Here is a 22,130-nt window from a genome sequence, read left to right on the forward strand (position 1 = left end):
ACAACAAAACATGCCTCTTACTGCGAATTGGCTACAAGTGTGTTTTGGGATTCGGTCTGACAATGTGGTCAAAAGTGTTTTTTAATCATTATTTATTTTTAGTTTTTTTTTTTTATAAATATTGCTTAGTGCACCTTTAATCAAGCAATACACAATTAAACATACGCAGATTCATTTTTGACAATAAGATATATGCCTTTAGAAAACATGAATTTTCATCTCACACCAATTGTTGTTAATGTGAGTGTATACACATAAAAGTAGACCCTTCATAGTTTTGATTAATATTTTACTCTCGTTAAACTGTACAAAATCCCAAAGCTTTCTTTTATAATTTTCTGTAAATGTCCAGACCAAAAAAAAAGAAATCTATAAATTCCAGAAAATAAAACTTAATAGGTCTTCTTCTGGGAATTGTGTAGTCTAAGGATCACATCTTATTTAGGATGAGGAACGTTATTCTCATCAGAAACTCTGAGGGAAACATTCCACAAAATGTTTTAAATCTTCATTATGATCCAACATTCTTCTATGAAACTGACACCATTTTGCCTTTTGCAAACATTTACTTAAAAAGGAAAGAACAGTGAAATCAAAAGATACATTATATGTAGTATATAAGCATTGTAAGCAACTTTTGGTACTCTGAGTAAACTTTTAGTGACCTGAGCCTGGTGGAAGAGGAGAAGGGATATAGAGGCCCAACAGGATTAGGAAAATGGCTTTCTGTGCTTTTTCTGTGTGATCCTGCTCCAGGTTTGTAGAGTTTTGGTTTATTGCATGGTTTCTAGTTCAGTATTATTAGGAATTTTAGCCAGCCTTAAACAACATAACTAAAGTTGCAACAGTGACATGACAATTCTTCCCTAAATAATTTCCTTCCTATTCCTATGTGAAGGAATGTCTCAGCCAAAATGAAAATAAATTAATGCTATCATATGAAATCAGGAGACTATAAACTGACTGAATAGCAAACCACTGCCATTGTATGATTAAACGTGTTTCATTGAATAAATGAAATTATGGGCTTATTTTCAGAATCAGAATCAATAAATAGTGTCAAAATTTCAGTTTTTGGGTAAAGTGTTCCTTTAAGTTTTCTCAGGTTGTTTTGACGATAACTTCAATATCAGTTCAGTTACTTTTAGTAAGCAAGATTTTGTTAACCAACTCCGAACGTGTATATAAACAGGTTTTATAAATAATTCTAAATAATACAATAAATACAGTCAGTTGAGGCTTGTCACAGTTTCAGGCTTGTGTTGCAATATAAGCTTTGACAGACTACATGGTTCATAATGTAGGCCATCTATTCTAGGTTTTTTAAGTTTTGGCGTCATTCTCAGCTAAGACACCTCCATGTCACCTGTCACCAAATCTGTAATGTTATTTTGCTGTTTTTCACGGTCAGATCATTCTTATGGCATCACATTGTCAAATCTGTCACCTGTTCTCTGTACGCATTGTTGTAGATTAGCCAAATGAAGCCAGTGTTGTCTTTTTCGCATCTAGTGTCCGCTATGGTATGCATGATGTAAAAATCATCATCGGTGTTTGTGTGCACAAAGGATCTGAGCAGACATCCGTATACCTCCAATTTTTGTGGCCTTACGGACAAGTACGCTTGGTCAGTAGGCTACAAAAGCACCAACTGCACATGCACTGGCTGTGCGAAGAAGCCCGTTGCTACTCGAACCTGTACAATCTGTCGATAAAACAATATAAAGACAGCAAGATGTACAATAACACTGGGCAATAGCTTGTTCACATGTTTGTTGCAGAGCAGACCATCAGCGTATGTTTTCTGTAGTATAAATAAAAGTAGTCCATTGTCCGCGCTGTCCATGTGCGCTGTTCGGATTGCTTTTGCAGAAAGTATAACACTCACTGTGGTGTCATTACCAATTTTTGTTTAAATCCCATATTTAGGAGATACCAAATTGAAAAAGAGTGCACACGTTCTCATTGAACTTGGAATTACAACTTGTGAACTGGTAGTTTTACCATGTGTCCAGTGCACCTCACGAGGAACCAGAGGAAAATGGTGGCACTTAAAATAGTAAGATGTAATTAATAATTATAATTTAAAAAAATAAAAAAAATAATATAATTTACTTTTTCCAATGTATATGTCTTCAAACAAAGTAATGTGAACATAAATGAAAGACATGCAGCACTGAGTTCGATATCTAGGCCATCCATGTAAGAACAATCTAAAGAAACGATTATAAAGTGTAATCATAGTGCATTTGCATAGCGACTGATACTTGTATTGTGTTTTACAGCTGCCAGTAACATTCTGTAACACAGGTTCATTTTGTTGACTGTTGCTTTATAAACGAATAATCCCCAGTCTGTGCATGTGAACAGCACCGAGTTGAATGTCACATGTTGCCATCTTGGAATTACGGTAATTACGACATGGTGTGAATGCAGCAAAATAGCCTGCAAATGGAAGCCAATGAGTGCAATGCTGAAAATGGGCTAAGCAACATAAGGTTTATACCATGGAAATTAAGTGCCATAAACTGAATCCTACCTGTTGCAAAATTACACAACTTCTCTTATAAAAGACTTCTTAGCTCTAAAAATGTATCAATGCATTACAAATGTTAGAATGTATGCTATCCATTTACAAAATGATAAACTTCCCAACAAATTTCTGACAAAAGTAGATGTTACACTGTTGTTACACTTCTTTTGTTAACCTTGGAGGTTTAGCTGCTTTGGACTCACAGTCAAACATGCCATTAGAGAAGCTGTAATGAAACATCACTGTGCTTTGCTTCAGTATTTTAAAGAATGTTTTAATTGTTGTTTTCCATGAAGGTCAATGGGATCAAATACGACATCTGACCCCATTTGTGTATAACTGTGTGTGTTCCACATTAGAAATTCCTTCTTTACATTATTTTAGTTATGACAGAGTATTCATTTTTTGTTTAACTGTCCCTTTAAAGCAACAAATATCAATATTTTTTTTTTTTTTTGGAAGGATGTAAACAGGATCCACTATTGATTCCACTGAGGGAGACACTTCCCTTCCAATTTATTTTGATTACTTGTGTTTTTCAGTGTGTTTTCCCAATCCTGAACCTTCCGAAATGAAAAATGTGAAGACATATTTTGGATCAGTATGCATAAAATACAACTGTCAGCTGTCAAAAAGTGCCGTAACAGGACAAGCCATTTGGGACAGGAAACAATTTCAACAGCATGGAATTTAGCACTACCAGCAAATGCCCGATCAGACAGAGAAAATATCTGCCAATGCCTGCCGCTCTAGTGGACACGGGGGAAAAAACAGCTTTGTGATGGATTTAATGGCACATCACAGTCATGGAGAAAATCATCCTGTCTTCCCAATCAAATGAAAATGAATGCCTTGCGAGCTATAAAATCTGAATGATGTTCTTCTGTCCAAAATATTTTTTTAGACATGTTATTGCAAGTATATCAGCTACAGGTTGTGACAAAGCAATGTTCATAGTCTCTTTATACCACTGATCAGAGTACAGACATACACTAGCTTTCAAATATAGAATATTTCTTTTTCAGGAGAACTTTGGGTTAAGCAGATGCCATGAAGGAAAATCTATTTTCTTCGGAGAGCATTGGCTGTTCTGGTAGCACATGCATGACAATAATCCAGTGTTGAGAGACTAGAGAATAACTTAATGTAATGATGCAATGTGATTAGCTCAGCTGTTTTCAATTTATAACAACATTATATTTAAATATAATTGTATAATTTCAAGAAGTATTTTCAATTTAATATTCAAATAAACAGTATTTTTTATGTCAGGGAGACAAACTCTTGAAGATACAGGCTTGGAACCAGGCTATTGGCAAACATTTAAGCTTTGTTCAGCTTATTTAGATATCACAGCTCTCTAATGACGCACTCAAGTTCCATTTAATCATGAGATCTATGTGCTCGTCTGGAAAACAAGCATTGCTTCAGTGTAGAATAACAGAAGATGCAAGTTAAGGCGTTCTTAATAACCTGACCCTAAAATGCTCTCTCTCAAGTCTAATTTATTTGAGTAAATCAGTTTATTTAGACATCTCATTTCATTGTACCGTAAAAAAAAAAAAAAAAAAAAAAAAAAAAGACAAAAGAATTTCTAAGATTCATTATGCAGAAGTGTTACCAGAAGTCCTTACAAGACATTCAAGAACAGTCAATACATATTTATTTTAATACTGCTGTTGTTTTCAAGTCAATATAAGGCATGCATTATTATTTTTATTATTAATAATAATAATAAAATGCTGTGGAAGATAAAAATAGCTCTGCTTTTAAACAGTTGCTGGGTTCCATCGAGCTGTTTTCAAGGTCAGGTGATCAAAGAACCAACATAGTTTCAAGACAATTATTCAACTAGCTGTTATGGAAACGAATTGATTTAAAAAATATTTAGTTTAGCACATCATGTTTCAGAGACTGCAATAAATATATTTCAATACAAACACTTTTTTTTGTGAGATTTAATGTTCATTTGCATGAGATTTTTTTTTTTTTTTTTTCACACGTCTGGTACATAGAGTAAATTTTTACACCACACATAATCCCCATGTAAAAAAAGACAAAAAAGTCATAATGCTTCACATATGGAAAAATAACTAGCAGTGACACATACAATGATTGAGTTCATGTGTTCACGATGACTCGGGTAATGATTTTCCTTTACATACATGAAGATAGAATGTATACGTCGTATGTGTTAAAAATATTAACAACAACCTACAGCTCACATGTAAAAAAAACAAATTCGGCAGGACTGCGAACATAGAAATAAAGTAAATTAATATTGCAATTTCAGAACAGAAGAAAAACAATTTACAATTTCACATTATCTGAGGCAGTATGACAACAAAGAAAAATCAACTAGTGGCAAATGATGCATTTTTCAGTGAATAATAATAATAATAATAATAATACATGTGGCAGCAATAACATGGAGGACAGGTATTTCTTTCCAGCAATGTGACCAGGAACAACAGATGATTCTAATGCTACACTAGTACACAGATAAAAATCAATGCCAGACATAAAGGTGTGCACAGTAGATAGCTTCACATATTGTAACCTATCCCACAAACCACTGCAAAATACATTTTTAAAACCAATTCTCAACAACTCTAAGGGTTTCTCTTTAATCACTTGTAACTTTTACATTGACCACAAACATTGAGCACATTTTTTTTCTTCTTTTCCAGCATGTACATTTGACATGGCTTAACAACATGAGCGTCATTCTTGTCAGATGATCTCATTCTTTAAAGAGGTCTGGTTGAGGTTGTAAAGAGGGCAGCAGTGATTTGCATTGGCTCTTCGTAATGGTTCAGGACTGAATATGACGCTGAATATGTTCTAGATGGTAAGCGCATATTTAGGATCATTCTCTAAAAAAATACATCAACATATGCTTTTCTTTCAAAAATAGCTTAATGAGGAAGAAAGTTGTGGATTGTCCCTGAAAAGGTTTTGTGTAGGCCAACCAGTGAGACAAAATGGAACATTAATAGTAGGATTAAGAAAAAGAGATGATGAAAATAAAACTGTATGGAAACGCATGCATTTTCAAGGACAACCTACATTTATGAATACAGCAGCAACGGAAATAAAACACGTTATCTTTTAACAAGATTTCAAAAAAAAAAATTGATACATGAGAGTTGTGCTTATCTGGATCGCTTTAAATGTGAATGAGTTTCCTGATGAAAAGTATCTGTTTATCTCTCTGAATCTTTAATTATACCAAATGTAAACATTTGTGTGGATGAAAATATGGTATGCTCTATTTCTTTGGTAACTACAAGAAAAATGAGATGAAATTGTTTATGCCATCTAAACTGAAGCGTTTCACTTGTGGCATTGTATCGGATGCTATCTTATGAGAGGAAGTGAAATAGAGCTCTTTATTTTATTTTTTATTTTTTTCTCATGTAGAGCAGAGGGAACATTCACTTTTTAGATTATAATGACAATATTTGATTGATATTTGGTACTAATTGGATATCTTTGAGAAAAAATGGGCACTGCCTATTTACCCATGTAATGTTGTTTTAGCAGAATCACTGTAGGGGTGTTGTGCCATGTCGTAATTTTGACAAAATGTCAATAGATAAATCAAATTTTTACATTTTAACAGTCACTCAACTCAAGCATGTACAACAAGAAGCAAGCAAATATAATCTGAAGAATAAAAGAGCAACATACAAATGTGTAACAAGCGATAAAACAAAACTCACTGAAAGAAAAAAGAAAAAAGAAAAAAAAAAAGAAAAAAGGTGACACAATGACAAAGAAACAGTTCTGTCATTACATACTTGACCTCATGCAATTGCAAATCTGTATGAGGTTATGTTTTAACAGGTACACCAAAAAGAAAACTCTTAAACTTAAATAAAGCAGTTATTTTCCATCCACCCTAAAATCGGTTTTCAAAGCAATCCTACAGAAGAACCATTTTTGGTTCCCAAAGAACTTTACTTAAAAGATCCACTTTTACTTAGTATGAAGAACATTTAAAAAATCACACACACACACACACACACACACAAAAAAGCTTAACTGATGGCAATAAATATATATATTTTTTTCCTTTTTGGAACCTGACAGACATAATTACCTTGAAACATTTATTGGAAAAGAGTTGCGAGAAGGTTATTAAAAATAATCTTCTATGCTCTTGGAAAAAAAAAAAAAAAAATCTGCATACGCTTTGAAATCACATGAGAGTGGATAAATAATGACCGAACTTTCCCTTTTGGGTGACAATTTCTTGAAACACTGTCAATGGTCAGACACTTGGCAGAATTAAATAAAGGAGGGGAAGATCTAAGAGAGGTTTAGGCAGAGCGAAGGCTGATACCCTGTGTTCAGGAGAAGTGAGGTGTGCTGTTGTGAGGGGAGGGAGGGAGGGAGGGGGTAGAGTTGTGGTGCGGTGTTTCTATATTTACAGCACAAGACGGGGTTCTAACCACAGCCTCATAGTGAAACATGCAGTGCACAACACACACGGTTTCAGGTCCACAAACTACTGACACTTTTATTCATTGTTCCGAGAGACCGCCCGCATCCTGATGTGGCCAGCACAGGACAACAGTAACGAGGAAGGAAGTGTTGTTCTCTCCTGGTGTGACGCGTAATAGCTATCCTGTAAGGGGATGGCCATGGGTTTAGACTGACTGCTCTTTGGGGTAATTAAATGGGGGTAGGGGGGTGGGAGGTGCCGCGTTTGGCTGGAAGGTGTACATGGGGGCATTAGAAGGGTGCTGGGTGTAAGGGTTCTGGGGAAGGAAAGTTACAGGGGGGTAAGCAGAAGGAGGTGGAGGTTCATTAAATTGTTCCTGGTTGCCCGGAAGATGGTGGCTCACATAGTCAGCTGGGTTCGGTAGCTCTTTGTTCCCAGAGTTCTGTGGAAACAAGAAAATTAGAGCAACCAGTGGAAGACACAATGATAAATGACACTGTAAAGGCCTTTCATATTTTTATAGAATATATATATAATCTGAGAAGTTTTATTGAAGGTCCAAATGTAATGTTTTAAAAAGATCATAAAAGACATTGTCAGAATAATCCAAATAAACAGCGGTTTAATCGAGCGGCAACATTCTGCTCTCTCTTGTGAAGCCTACATAGTGACTTAAACTTGCCGAAAGAGGCTGGCAGCAAAAGGGATTCAGTCTTATAGACTCCCCATGTCAAAATGGCCAACTTTACAGCAAAAAAATAAATAAAAATCTGTTTACAACCTGTTACAAAAAGTGATTTTTGGTCTAAATAGCTAATTTTGCCCTTCATGACAACTGTGAGGGGGTGTATTGTTCTATACAGTAACAGTAAAAATTATATTAAGCTTTAAATTTCGTAGTAATTAAGGGTGTGGCCACTTGAGTGACAGGTGGATTGCCACTGCTGTCACCGCCGTCGATATAGGTGGGCCTGGTTTCAGCGAACATTATCCAGGAGTTACAAATGGTGACGCGCTGCCACACTGGCGACGGTCTGCTCCACTCACTCTGAGCTTCAAAAACGCTCTTCAGGTCTCTACAGTTGTTTCACGGACACTACGTCCATGCTTTTATACAGTTTATGGGTTTAATCCAAGTCTTCTAAAGAGACACTATTGCTTTATATATTTTGTATTTGAACAGATTTAATTGAGGCTTTTATACATATAAAAGCATTGCTCAACGCATATTTTATATAGCACATCAAATATACATAAATATTATTTCGCAAAGCAAGTGCAGTTGAGCTTTGTTTACCATATTTGATGTGCTCTATATTGCATGTGTTCATCATGTGAATTACTTTACAATGACTTTGTGAATGACTTTTGGTGTGTGAGCATTTTGAAATGGAACAGGCATTCAGTGCTGGAACAGAAATCTCTCAGGTTTTATTAATACATATTCACAGGTTTTATTAAAACATTTTCACTTGTGTTTCAAAGATGAATGGGAGTCTTATGGTGTTGGAAAGACATGAAGGTGTGTAACTTATGCAAGTCATTTGATTTGTTTAATGTCTTATGACTGTGTGAGTGTAAAGTCAAAAGCAAAATACTCAGAAAAAAAAAAAAATACACTAAAACATATAAAACTATATGAATATACCTGGAGGATACACATCAAAATATTAGCTATATTTCCCACCAATATACAGCTTAATAAGTTCCCTTTCGATACTTCACTCATATTGCGTATGGGGAAAAGCTCCTTTTTTCCTCGATACAGAAGCCTTTTTTCAATAACGCAGTGCAACTGCACTGCCATTGGTTTAATCTGTAAACTTTTTTAAACCAATGACAGCGCTGCGTAGCTGCGCGAGCCTGTGGCGATGCAGCGCGCCAAAGCCCGCCAGAATGGGCGGGGCGAATGGCTATATAAGCAGGCAATCGCCAGAGGAAATCAGATCTTACTCCTTCAGCGACGACTTCACTTCGCTGGATCTTTGCTGAACGCCTTCGCCTGGAACGAGCTCTCGCCGTTGAAGAGGCACCGCAGCGGACCAGCTGAGACTGCCGACCGCCTGCAGCGCCGGCGTTCTCGCAGACAGCCGCTCTTAGCGCCGATCTCGCGCCGCCCGCTTCTCGCTTCCGGCCGCTTCTCAGCGATCTCCTGCCGCCATCCGGCGATCACAAAAGAGCTTTTTCCAGCTGTTTTCACCGCTCCAAAAGAGCGTTTCTAATGCCGTTTTAACGGCGGCAGCCATGTCGCGCCACAGCTGTGGCACATGCAGAGCCCCTCTGCATGATGACGACGGCCATGGTGAGTGTGTTTTCTGCCTGGGAAAACCCCACGCTGAGGCTGCACTCACTGAGACTTCATGCTGCTTTTGTGAGAGCATGAGTCTCGCCTCTCTGCGCTCGCGGATTGCTTTCTTTCATGAAAGCAATCCCGCCCCTCGCGCCCCCCCCGTCTTTTTCCTCCCGCGAGCCGGCCAGGTAAAGACAGCGGGGAAGAGGGGCTCAGCGCCCGGATTTGGGTGAGCTCACGCCGGCTCAGCGCACGCGTGCCTCACCCTCTCCAATGAGAGAGCCATCCCCTGTCCTCTTCTCACGCACAGAGCAGCGTCCCTCGGCTGAAGCGAGCGACCTTGTCTCTTTTGGCGTATCGGAGGACGAGCCGCTTGAAGACTCCATGTCACTCGTGGCTTCTGAAACGGAGGACTGGGCCGTGATTCTGACCCCGCCCACTTGCCGTTACTGGAGCCAATCGATGCCAGAGCTGGGATGGATGCCGAGCTTCTCAGCATCCTCTCCAATGCCGTTGAGCAACTCCATCTGGAGTGGGCCCCCCCCTGAAGAGCCGACACGCAGCAGGCTGGACGAGTGGTACCTGCCAGGACGCCGCCAGGACGCCGCCAGGCCCCCCGCCAGCGCTCTGCCCCGTTCTTCCCTGAGGTTCATGATGAACTGACAAAGTCGTGGCGCGCCCCCTACTCGGCCCGCCTACGCACTTCCTCTGCAGCTCTCAGCTCAGTAGATGGCTCTCAGGAGAAGGGCTATGAGCAATTGCTGCCCCTGGACGAGGCCGTGGCTGCTCACCTCTGTCCCCCCGTGGCAGTGGGGTGGAAAAACAAGAGAGCCCTTCCTTCCAAGCCCTGCAGGACGACCTCTGCCATGGCTGGCAAAGCCTACACTTCTGCGGGCCAAGCCACTTCAGCACTACACACCATGGCCATATTGCAAGTGTTCCAGGCCTCTGTGCACTGGCAAAGCGCCTCTTGGAATGGGCATTACCCAGGTTGCGATCGCTCAAGGCGACACACATACCTGGCAAGACGAATCTGGGAGCCGACATGCTTTCACGGAGCAATGTCCCCTCGGACGAGTGGATGCTCCATCCCCAGACGGTTCTCAAAATCTGGGAGATTTTCGGGAAGGCAGAGGTCGACCTCTTCGCCTCAGAAAGCAACTCTCATTGCCCAACTTATTTTTCAAAGGAAACAGATGCGCTGGCCCACAACTTGCCCAGCCTCCTTCTTTATACTTTTCCCCCGATCGCTCTGATCCCTCAGGTCATCAGACGAGTCAGGGAAGACGGGCACAGAGTCCTCCTAGTGGCCACACTCTGAAGGAGCCAAGTTTGGTCCTTGGAGCTTTTCAGGCTTTCCATGAAAGCCCCATGGCCGATCCCCCTGAGGCGGGACCTCCTCTCTCAGGCGAACAGGACAATCTGGCATCCACAGCCAGAACTCTGGGCTCTGCATGTATGGTCCCTCGATGGGAGCCTCTGAGCCTCCCCGGGGACGTGCTACACACCATTGCTCAGGCAAGAGCCCCGTCTACAAGATGCCTCTATGCCCAGAAATGGTCAGTCTTTGTTGACTGGTGCTTAGCACAAAACAAAGTCCCTGTTGAGTGTGACGTATCTCCGATACTGTCATTTCTCCAAGAGCGTCTAGAAAAGGGTCTCACCCCTTCCACGCTCAAGGTTTACGTAGCAGCCATCGCAGCATTTCATGCTCCTATTGCTGGCCAATCAGTGGGTCGAAACAGCCTCATTGTGCGTTTCTTGAGAGGTGCTAGGTGGTTGAAGCCCCCACGTCCTCTCACCGTTCCCACTTGGGACCTTCACACGCTCCTTGGAGCACTCAAAGGACCTCCCTTTGAACCGCTGCAGTCAGCTGACCTTCGGCCCCTAACGCTCAAAACCGCTCTGCTACTTGCTCTAGCATCGGTCAAGCGTGTTGGCGATTTGCAGGCCCTCTCGGTGAGCCCTGCATGCCTTGAGTTTGGGCCCAATGACTCTAAGGTCATTTTAAAACCCAAGCATGGCTACGTACCTAAAGTGCTCTCGACGCCATTCAGAGCACAGGTAATTTCCCTCTCAGCTCTGCCTCCATTGTCAGGTGAGCGGGAGCTGGATTTACTCTGCCCAGTGAGGGCTTTGAGGATACACATTGAGCGGTCACAGCCGTTCAGGCAATCTGACCAGCTTTCTGTCTGCTTTGGTGGCCGCACCAAGGGGTCTTCGGTCTCAAAGCAACGCCTCTCGCGTTGGATAGTTGAATCTATCGCTCTATGTTACTCCTCTATGGGCCTTGAGTGCCCCATAGGAGTAAGAGCCCACTCTACTAGAGGGATGGCCTCTTCATGGGCCTGGTCTAGTGGTGTCTCTATCAAGAACATCTGTGAGGTGGCTGGCTTGTCCTTGCCGTCCACTTTTGTCAGATTCTATAACTTGGATATCCCGACCTTGCATGCTCGGGTTCTTTCGGTTTGATACGACGGCCTCTAGCGGACTCCGCCATCATACCGCCTCCAGGGAGCTAGCTCCCTCTTAGCAGTGTAGCGTCAAGGGTTCGATGGCTCTGGCCCTCTCGCTTATCCTCTGGACCCCAGGGTGTTCAAGATAAGTCTTGTCGTTCCCTTCCGTGGCACGGCGCGGTTGAATTTGTTCTCCATACGCAGTATGAGTGAAGTATCGAAAGGGAACGAACTCGGTTACGAACGTAACCTCGGTTCCCTGAGATACGGAATGAGTACTGCGTTATATGCCGTGCCACGAGGCTGCGGGTTCAGTGTCGTCGCTTCAGTCATATGACCTGATTTCCTCTGGCGATTGCCTGCTTATATAGCCATTCGCCCCGCCCATTCTGCCGGGCTTTGGCGCGCTGCATTGCCACAGGCTTGCGCAGCTACGCAGCGCTGTCATTGGTTTAAAAAAGTTTACAGATTAAACCAATGGCAGTGCAGTTGCACTGCGTTATTGAAAAAAGGCTTCAGTATCGAGGAAAAAAGGAGCTTTTCCCCATACGCAGTACTCGTTCCGTATCTCAGGGAACCGAGGTTACGTTCGTAACCGAGTACGTTTTACTATATACAGTATGAAGTTCATTAGTTTGCAGTTCCCATGCCTAAAGCCACTAATGCTACAGTAAGTCCAGTGTGGAATGGAAACACAATAGTCTCACACAAACAGCTTGTTCATATGTGCAGTTAAACTGGAAATAGAACACATTTTCTTAGCTTGACGATCAGTGAGGCAGGTAGCCCATTCTAATACAATTTGACAGATCCTGGAAAACAATCTAATGTGTTGACTATGGCTATTGTAATCTTAGCTTTCTACAATAAGTACTTGGTAATTGCTTGTTAAAGCCAGGAGTTACAGAGATGACAAAATAAAATAAATAAAGGACTGGAATACAACATAATGTAAAGTGAAATGAACAAAATGCAGTATGCAAAAGAGAATGAGACAGACAGAAAGAAAGGCCATATTTACACCTGGTATTGCGAACAGTGAAATCAATATTGGCTTTATTAGCATGGTGAGTTACTGGATCACAAAATGTTTTGGACCCCATTTATACCTGTATTTAGTGCAAGCCAATTGTGATTTGACAAATGTTAACATCAGGTGTAAATTGGGTCAGATAGAATGAATACAATAAAAGTGGAATGGAAAGGTGACTTACGCAGAGTCCCCAAGCATCTTTACGTCTACGACAATGATGATTCCAACTCTGTGAGCAGTATAGTAACGGAAGGAGCAACAATTTCAAAATAAAAATTGAACAATGTACCCCAGGGCTCACCACTGGGCCATCTTTTTTTCTCAGAGCTGACAGTTAAAGACGCAAGCTGGACACAAAAGGTTCAGATGACAGGTGGAACCAGAGTTCAAAGCGGAAATGGACAGATGGATGTGTGAAGGAATCTGCTCACACATTCATCAGATGTCACAGACATCTTTGTGTGCACATAAAGACATCTATCAGATGAAACAGGACTGTGTCATAGCTTTTTTTATGTTGTAATAATGTGTAAGATTATTATGTAAGATTATAAGTAACATGGAAAGCATATTATCTCTGCACAAAGAGCTTGGAAACTATGTAAAGTAAATGACCCTTTTAATCACTAAGATGATATTTACTCAAGATGTTCTTGATTAAATAAAACATAACTTAATATGGCTTAGTTTTCAGAAGAACAGAAAGCCATCATTACAGCTACTTCAGTTAGTTACACAAGGATTTCAAGTGATCTGGTGCATAAAGTTACAGACAGTTCAAAAATCTCTATGTTTTCTCAGCAGTGACAACAGCTACTTTACCTCAGAGTCTCCAATTAGCATTTGTTTGATAATACATAAGATGCACCCAGCAGGGGAGACCTGAACTTAAAAGAATAATTAAATCAGTAATCTACAGATAATTTTTGCTTACAGACTCTCATGTTGTTCCAAAGCCTTATGGCTTTTTTGCTTGCATGGAACATAAAATATATTTAATTTTATATTTAACTCCCAACCCCCCCCCTCAAAATGAATTCGAATTGGACACCCATAGAACTGATTCTAAAGCACCTCTGGTAAATAAATAAATAAATAATGTATTAAAAAAAAAAAAAAAAAAAACTTTAGATAGAAAAAAAGGGGATGCGGAGGAATAAAAATGATGTTTATACCCATTTACAGTGCTGAGATAAGAACTAAGGGGTTCATTTGCTGCCTCTGGGAAATTAAACAGAGACATTTTTTTAAGCTTTAATGTTAGCTGAACTAATAAGCTACCAAACACAGTGTAACTAAACCTCGATTTGAAGTGTTTTTTTGAACTCTGGTATTGCTAAACATATGCACAGGCACAAAAACAACAGCTTTTAAAAAAATCTGTGTTTTCTTAACAAGCGTAAGTATTAAAATGTCTACATATGGAGGAGGTGAACCATTTTGACAACACCTTCCTCACAGACAGTATGAGATTCAGAGAGCCACTTCACTCCTGCATAAAATGCAGCACTAATCTAAATGAAAATCACTGGCCGAATAAGAAGTCCTTTTCTTTATTTCTTTTTCCCAATACCTTCAACAGTGAAGTAGGCGAGTAGGGTTCTCTCTGATAGTCCACCTTGGGGAATTTGACCTAAATAGGCTTCTTTTATCTCTTTTGACAATGTAATGATTCCCTCATCACAGCTTTGCCACGTTCCAGAGCTTTGGAATTGGCCAAAGCAATTATTTCACTATCTTTAGACAAGGACGTTGACCTTCTGGCCTCTCTAGTGGCTCTACATAAAGCCAGTTACAATGCTGATTGAAAATGCTTTCTAATAATATGTACTGATTGAAATGGACCTTCTTTTCTTTTTTTCTTTTTACCCCATTTAAAATAGGTGGAATCCAGAGTTTATCTGTCAGTCGTTCTGAGTGCTCCTTTGACAATGTAAAACATGCCTCTATTTTTCCTTTAACTGGTCTCCAAAGAGGACTATGCTCTGACTATGCATGGTTGTATTGAATCTACACTGTACAGCCAATTAGAAAACATGTTGAAGCCCTAGATTAACGTTGTATATCCTTTGGATTACTCCGTGAAGATATATATATATATATATATATATATATATTTTTTTTTTTTATTATTTATTTTATTTATTTTTTTATTCTGAAAAAAAAAAAAAAATTCATGAACAGGGATCATTTTGACAACTTTTTTGTCTGTACTTCTAAACTTTTCCAGAATTGCATAGGAACAACCATGCATTCTTAACATGCATCACATCATCACCACTTTTTCTTCCTCTTTCTCCCAACTATTAGAAATGTTAACATGACAGATGGTCGACTGATTTTAAATATCAAAAAGGTATGTTTTGACAGTGAGAAATCTAGTTAACAAGAGTATAACAAGAGTTAACAAGTATGATTAAATAAAATTATCATAAAAAACATAAAAATAATTACTTAATCCTAAATATGATCAGAAATAATAGTGTCTTAACAATGACCACCAGAGGCAATATGTATTTCTGGACATCTGCAAAATTTATCCTCAAATATTTTTTTTTTAATTATTTTATATTTTTAAAGTGAACATGATGAAAACATATGTTGAAATATGTTGATAATTGATTACACTGCTCTCAAATCTCTTGTGACTTACTAGGAATTGTCTCGGTATATGATAATAGGAGCTAAAGAAAAATTGAATCCACATGGATCGTCATAGTTATTTACTATGAAAACATGATTTTCTCATTAACTATGGTGTGTGTGTGTGTGTGTGTGTGACAAGCATTTCAGATCTTGTAGAAATTCCACTGCATAGTATGACACACACAGTTCCAAAGCCATGAATTACATAACAGGAATGTGTGGATCATCATCTCCACAGATTTCCAAAAGAAACTTCATCACTTTTTCACGGTGCAGTTTTACAGTATGCACCCACCATCTCACTGAACCACAGTATAACACCTTAGCAATTAAGTTAGTGTTATCATTAGCCATCTCTCATCTCAGAACATCTGTTCTTCGGCTCAATAGCAAGGACACATCCCCACCCTGGATTACCCACTGGATCCTCGCTACACATTCACCAATATTCACGTCTCTCTCCGCTGGCAGGTTAATTACTGGTTACCTCACTCACAGAGCCGCCCACCCTGCTGGAAAGGTCACTGCAGTGCATGTTTAAACAGACAAAACCAACACTCAGACAAGTACACTCTCACAGGGAAGAGAAAATTAAGTTTATAGACAGTATGCTGGTATATGCTGAAGTAAATTTAAATCAATTTTGAAAATGAAATTATAGTAAAGTACAAAAGACCAAGAAGTTAAGGAAGGATAATGACTAAATAAAGAGAAGAAGGAACTAATTTATCAACATCATACATATGGAGTCAGTTCAATTATAGGGAAGTATACGACTCTCTCACTGCTATTTTATTTATTATTTTTTAAGTTGCCAATCACAGCTAGCATTCTGATCATGTTCAATAATGCTTTATGATAAATTGCACTTTAACTGTGATCAAGATTTCTGCTTCACTCAGTGTGTTAACCCTTGTGCGACCCTTTGGACATTTTTGTTAGTTTAATTTAATTGTGAATGACAAGTTTGACATTTGCTCATTCAGTTTGGACTTAAGTGTATTCTTTTAAAATATTTTATTAGCATCTTTTTAAGGTAAGGTATGTTGAAATGTACAGCAAATGTTCTCTTCACCAGTATTTTTTACAAGCATCTTTCTGATAAGGTCATGAAATCTGTTAGGACTTGTCTTTAATTTTAATTGGTCTATAAAAACAAATCACACTTTTTTTTCTTCTTTGTTTCTCATGCTTTTTTTCTTTTGTTCTTCAGCGAAATCTTTCACACACACAAAGGAAAGACTAACAAGATGACTGAAGCAAGATTCACAAAGAAAAAAGCAATGAGACACACATAAGTGAGTGAGCTCGTAAAGCTCAATGCACAATACTCAGAATCTGCTGCGAGATCTCCTGCAAGAAAGTCTGCCATCTGAGACTTTAAATCATCACAGCTCAGACGGGGATAAGAGATAAAAACATGTTTGGTCTCTAATGACAGATATTGGAATGTCAGTCATTAATCATTATGGTAATGAGGGTCAACTGGCTAAAGCCATTCTTGAGGAATACGCTGAAGAGGTAATTGTCATTTTTAAAGGCCACATTTGAGCTTGAATGACATTACAAATGCTACTGAATCTCATTAATGTTAATCAGTACTAATGGAAAATAAAAACACTTGGAAATTGCAATTCAAAGCGAATGTAATTGTATCATTTAAGCAATTAGAAAAAAATGCACCTCAGCAGACAAAGTAAAAGAGGAACTCCATGACTTCTTAATGTATTCTAAGAATCAAATTTAATATTAAAAGCACTTTCACCATGAACAATGCTGATGGTACTGTTTATAGCGCATGCAGTCTGTGTTGTTGCAGCACTTAATTCACTAAAGGAATTATGCAAATCCAGCGCAAACTTCCACCAAAAATAAGGGCTAAAAGCTATTTGCACATCACAGTTTGGAGACCAATATTTTAGAGACTACTGTGATCTGACATACTATGACGCTGTTCTCCATCATTCAGTCATCATTTGATAAATTACTACCTCCATTATTAATATACAAAGTACACACACATTTAGTCGTCTAAACAAAATGTCATTTAGCACACGCTTTCCCTAACACAGGTAAAATCAGCTTTATGAGTTTTGTGATCAGGTGCACTGCATAATAAACCTAATTTCACAGTGAAAGCATGTTTATGCTGAATAAAGGGAAAGAGTGAATTGTTAGTTGGACGTATTATTCAGTGCTATTTCAGATTATTTAGTGCCAAAAATAAATAAATAAATGAAATATTGAAAAATCAATATATATATATATATATATATATATATATATATATATATATATATATATATATATATATATATATATAATATTCAAATTGCCTTGTTGTATTATTAATATTTAATAAAAAAAAATGCATTTAAAAATATCAAATAGCTTTGAATTCTATTTTTTGACTATTTTATTATCAAGTATTTTTTTTTTCTTCCACGGAAAGAAATGATTATTTTCACCATGCAGTCTGCGCCTAGCATCAGTCCTCATGCTGTGTGAACCTGACATTTGTTTACAGTGCAATATTAAACTATAAATAGAAAGAAAATAACATGCTTTGATCTGAACTGCTTTTTAGCTTTTAGAAAAACAAACTTCGGCAGGATCATAATTTATTGATGGCATTTGAAAAACTGTATGTCATAAAATGATTTACTGTATAAATGTATATAGCTAATATTATGTTTTATACTTTTTGTTTTGATGATCCACAGCGTGTCACTTCTCTCTATGTGGAAACACTTTGTAGCAGCTAACAATGATTTAGCAATTCCATTTGTTGATTTTGCGCTCAAACTTTACATTCTCATCTAAGAAAGGCTGCCAAGTCTTTTGTTGAGTTATTTTGTTCTTGTTTTACGATGTTCCTGCTCAGCAGTGTTTGCAGCGGTGGTCCTCTGAGAAATCCACGCTGTGATATTAATTGCTTGTTTTAACAGTGAGGCTGCCTCATTCAGACTTTACCCCAGAGAACTGCATTTTTCTTTCTTTCTTTCTTCTTCCTCTCGGCTGCTATTATCTAAAAGAAGAAGAGATGAGTTTCTGGACTGATGGGAAATCTCTTGCATGCTGGGACTGTTAAAGGCACAAGTCGGACCCTCATGTGTGTTTATCTTATACAGTGGAGATAGCGTTAAAGGAACTTTCTGAAACCTACTGCGTGAGCAAAATGGCATAATGTTAAAGAATACAACTACATACACTGCCATTCTAATGTCTGGGGTTATTAAGATTTTTGATGTTTTTAAAGGAATCTTATGCTTGTCCAAAAAATATAGTTAAAAAATTAATAATAAAAAACAACAATACTGTGAGATTATTAAAGATCTATTTAATAACTTTTAAGATACAAAGCTTTTTTTCAGTATTTCTTGTTAAACTGAAAGTTTTAATTGTTTTAAATTGAATCTTTTGTATACACGGTGCCCTCCACTATTACTGGCACCATTGGTAAATATGAGCAAAGGCAGTTGTGAAAATAAATCTGCATTGTTTATCCTTTTGGTCTTTCATAAATAAATGAATACATAAAATTCACTAAATTCTAAACAGTCAATGAAGTAAAACAATTGAAAGTGTGGGTGGGGGATATCTCATTGTGAAATAAATGTTTTCTCTAGTTCATGTAGGCCACAATTACTGTCACCCAAATATTGCAACATCCTTTGCCCAGGATAACAGCTCTGAGTTTTCTCCTTTAATGCCTGAAGAGTTTGGAGAAAACCTGATAAGAGATCAGAGACCATTCCTTCATACAGAATCTCTCCAGATCCTTCAGGTTCACAGCTCCATGTTGGTGCTTCAGCTTTTATTGTCTAGAGTTCAGGTCAGAAGACTGGGAAAGCTATGGCAGAAGCTTCAGTGGTCAGTGACCCATTTTTGTGTTGATTTTGATGTTTGTTTTGGATTATTGTCCTGATGGGAGATCCAAAAACAGCTCCATTACTAGATTTCTAACGGAGGCAGCCAGGTTTAGATTTTTTTATCTGTTGGTATTTGATTGAATCCATGATGCCATGTATCTGAACATGACATCCAGGACCTCTGGCAGAAAAACAGGTCCACAACATAAATATCCAGCAGTATATTTAATGCTGGACATGGGTTACTTTTTATCCTTGATTGTACTTAACCCATCTGGTGGGTTTGCTGCTCAAAAGTATTTATTTATTTTTTATTTTTTTTTTCATCTGACCATAGAAGCCAATGCCATTTGAAGTTCCAGTCGTGTCTGACAACTGAATATGCTAGAGATTGTTTCTGAATGAGCAAGGAGAATTTTTCTTGAAACCCTCCCGAACAACATGTGGTGATGTAGGGGCTCTTTGATTATGATTATTATATATATATATATATATATATATATATATATATATATATATATATATATATATATTAGGCTTTCTGTCCACAAGTCTGAACTAATCTCTGCAATTCTCCAGCTGTGATCCTTGGAGAGTCTTTAGCCACTCAAACTCTCATCCTCACTGTGCATTAGGACGATATAGACACATGTTCTCTTCCAGGCAGATTTGTAACATCCTTAGATGACTGGAACTTCTTAATTATTGCCCTGATGGTGGACATGGGGATTTTCAATGCTTTAGCTCTTTTCTTACTGCCACTTTCTATTTTGTGAACTTTAACAATCTCGTTCTGCGCATCAGAACTATATTCTTTGATTTTACTCCTTGTGATGAATGATTGAGGAGTATTTGTGCTTTTTGTTCCTCATATTTATAATCCTGTTGAACAGGAAGACATGGCTGAACAATTTCATGCTCCTAGTCACCCGGATGTGCTACAAAATGTAATTATCAATGCTAATATACATCAGAGATATTTTACTTAAAATCATTTCAAGGGGTGCCAACAAGCCAACAAGCATTGGAGAAAAACAATTATTTCATCATGAGACCCCCCCCCCCCCCCCAAACACACACACACTTTCAATTGTTTTACTTCAATGAAAGTTTAGAATTTTGTGAATTTCTTTGAATGAAAGATCATAAGAGTGAGCAATGCAGATTTATTTCACAGCAGCCTTTGCACATACTTACCAAGGGTTCCATTAATAGTGGAGGGCAATGTATAGTCATTTTTGATCATTTGAATGCATACATGTTGAAAAAAATTATATTTTTCAATGAGGTTTATAAGTTTCCAAACAGGCTGAAAAATCAGATTTCCCGCCCAACACTCACACCATTGGTTAAGGCAGTGTTGCTGTGTTGAGATGTTCAAACAAATAATGTGAAATGTCAAAGAGCCATATATAACTGTCAATCAATGATATAATTATTTTTAACACAACAAATTACATGCATCATTGTTAGATATACTGTACCATCAAGCTGACATTAGTGACGTTATCGTGTCAACATCATGGTAGCTCATTTATTATGATTAAATGCTTTGGTATTTAGTCACTTCTAACATATGGCCACCACAATTGCAATTAACCAAACGTCCACTCATATATCTCTTCCGAATCCTCATTAAACATAGTTTTCCTCACTTAATCAAGTTCTTAAATAATATTTAAACCATTTGCAGCGATGTAATCAATCTCAGCTGTAAAACCACACTCTTTAGACCACGCATGCCTGATTCGAGCCCTGATGCATGACAATGCAGACCTTACCAGACTTCTTTTTTCAGACAATGAAATTCATGAATACTATATTACTCTTTATAATAATAATAATAATAATAATAATAATAATAATAATAATAACAGTAAAATATTAATGCTGGTTTATTCTAACTTGACCAGAATAAACAAGTAATTAATCTTGATGAATTACTGGTTTATTCTGGTGGATAACAGATTGATCTGATTAATAAGTAATAATCAAACAAACACATAATAATAATAATAATAATAATAATAATAATAATAATAATAATAATAATAATAATAATAATAATAATAATAATAAAATCTTGAATACATAGTTTGTATTCAATGTTGTTGCATTAGATGAAAAAAAAAATCAATGAGTTTTTGAATAGTGTATTTTATGTGGTTTATTTTCTGTTTAATGTCTAATGCAAATATACATTTTTTTGGTTGTGGTAATACTTTTTGGGCTCATAGTATGTAAGCCTTTTTTTCTCAATGTTATAAATATAGATCACATCATATAGTAATAATCATTTAATATATAGTGTAATTTTTTTGTTGTTGTTAATTTCCTTAAAAAAATATCTACAGTAATGCAAAAAAATTATATACGGGCTCATAGTGTGTTTATATGTTCAGTATTTTGTACTGAATGTTATATATCAATATGTAATAACCTGAAAATAATGATATAATATAATAATATAATACTGAATATAATTGCATTAGAAGAACAAAACAAAGAGTTTTAAAGAGTGTAGTCTTTGTTGTTATTATGGTGTTTATTTTTCTAAGTAAAAAAGTTACATTTTACATATACTGAGTGTGTGTGTGTGTGTGTGTGTGTGTGTGTGTGTGTGTGTGTGTAGCTTATTTGTGGACAGTTTATTATTTATTGTGATTTTTATTAAACAATACAAAATGTGTATCCAATTAGAAGGCAGCCAGGGACAGCAGATAGATACATAGATAAAGGCAAAAGCAAACAATAGAAGAAAGAAGACACAGACAGGAAACACAGAGGGAATTCAGTGTTCAGTGAGAGAGAGTGAGGGACAAACAGAGGAAAAGAAACATAGGAGTGCAT

General features: G+C 37.6%; 1 protein-coding gene across 3 annotated transcripts in view; it reads right to left on the minus strand.

Annotated features, from left to right (window-relative positions):
* Positions 1-4,396: 4,396 nt before the first annotated feature.
* nectin1b (nectin cell adhesion molecule 1b) overlaps positions 4,397-22,130 on the minus strand; it is a 214,762-nt gene continuing 197,028 nt past the window's right edge. For 2 of the 3 annotated variants that reach the window (XM_052582557.1, XM_052582556.1), the window contains one exon: positions 7,290-7,425. Coding sequence is in view for 1 of the 3 variants with exons in the window: in XM_052582553.1 (XP_052438513.1) it covers positions 7,189-7,425 (237 nt within the window). In the remaining 2 variants the exon portion in view is untranslated. Of the gene's footprint in view, positions 7,426-22,130 lie in introns of all 3 variants that reach the window. The other variant, XM_052582553.1, reaches the window with a different exon arrangement.

The sequence above is a fragment of the Carassius gibelio genome, chromosome B18 (assembly GCF_023724105.1).
Source record: "Carassius gibelio isolate Cgi1373 ecotype wild population from Czech Republic chromosome B18, carGib1.2-hapl.c, whole genome shotgun sequence".
Taxonomy (NCBI): Eukaryota; Metazoa; Chordata; class Actinopteri; order Cypriniformes; family Cyprinidae; genus Carassius; species Carassius gibelio.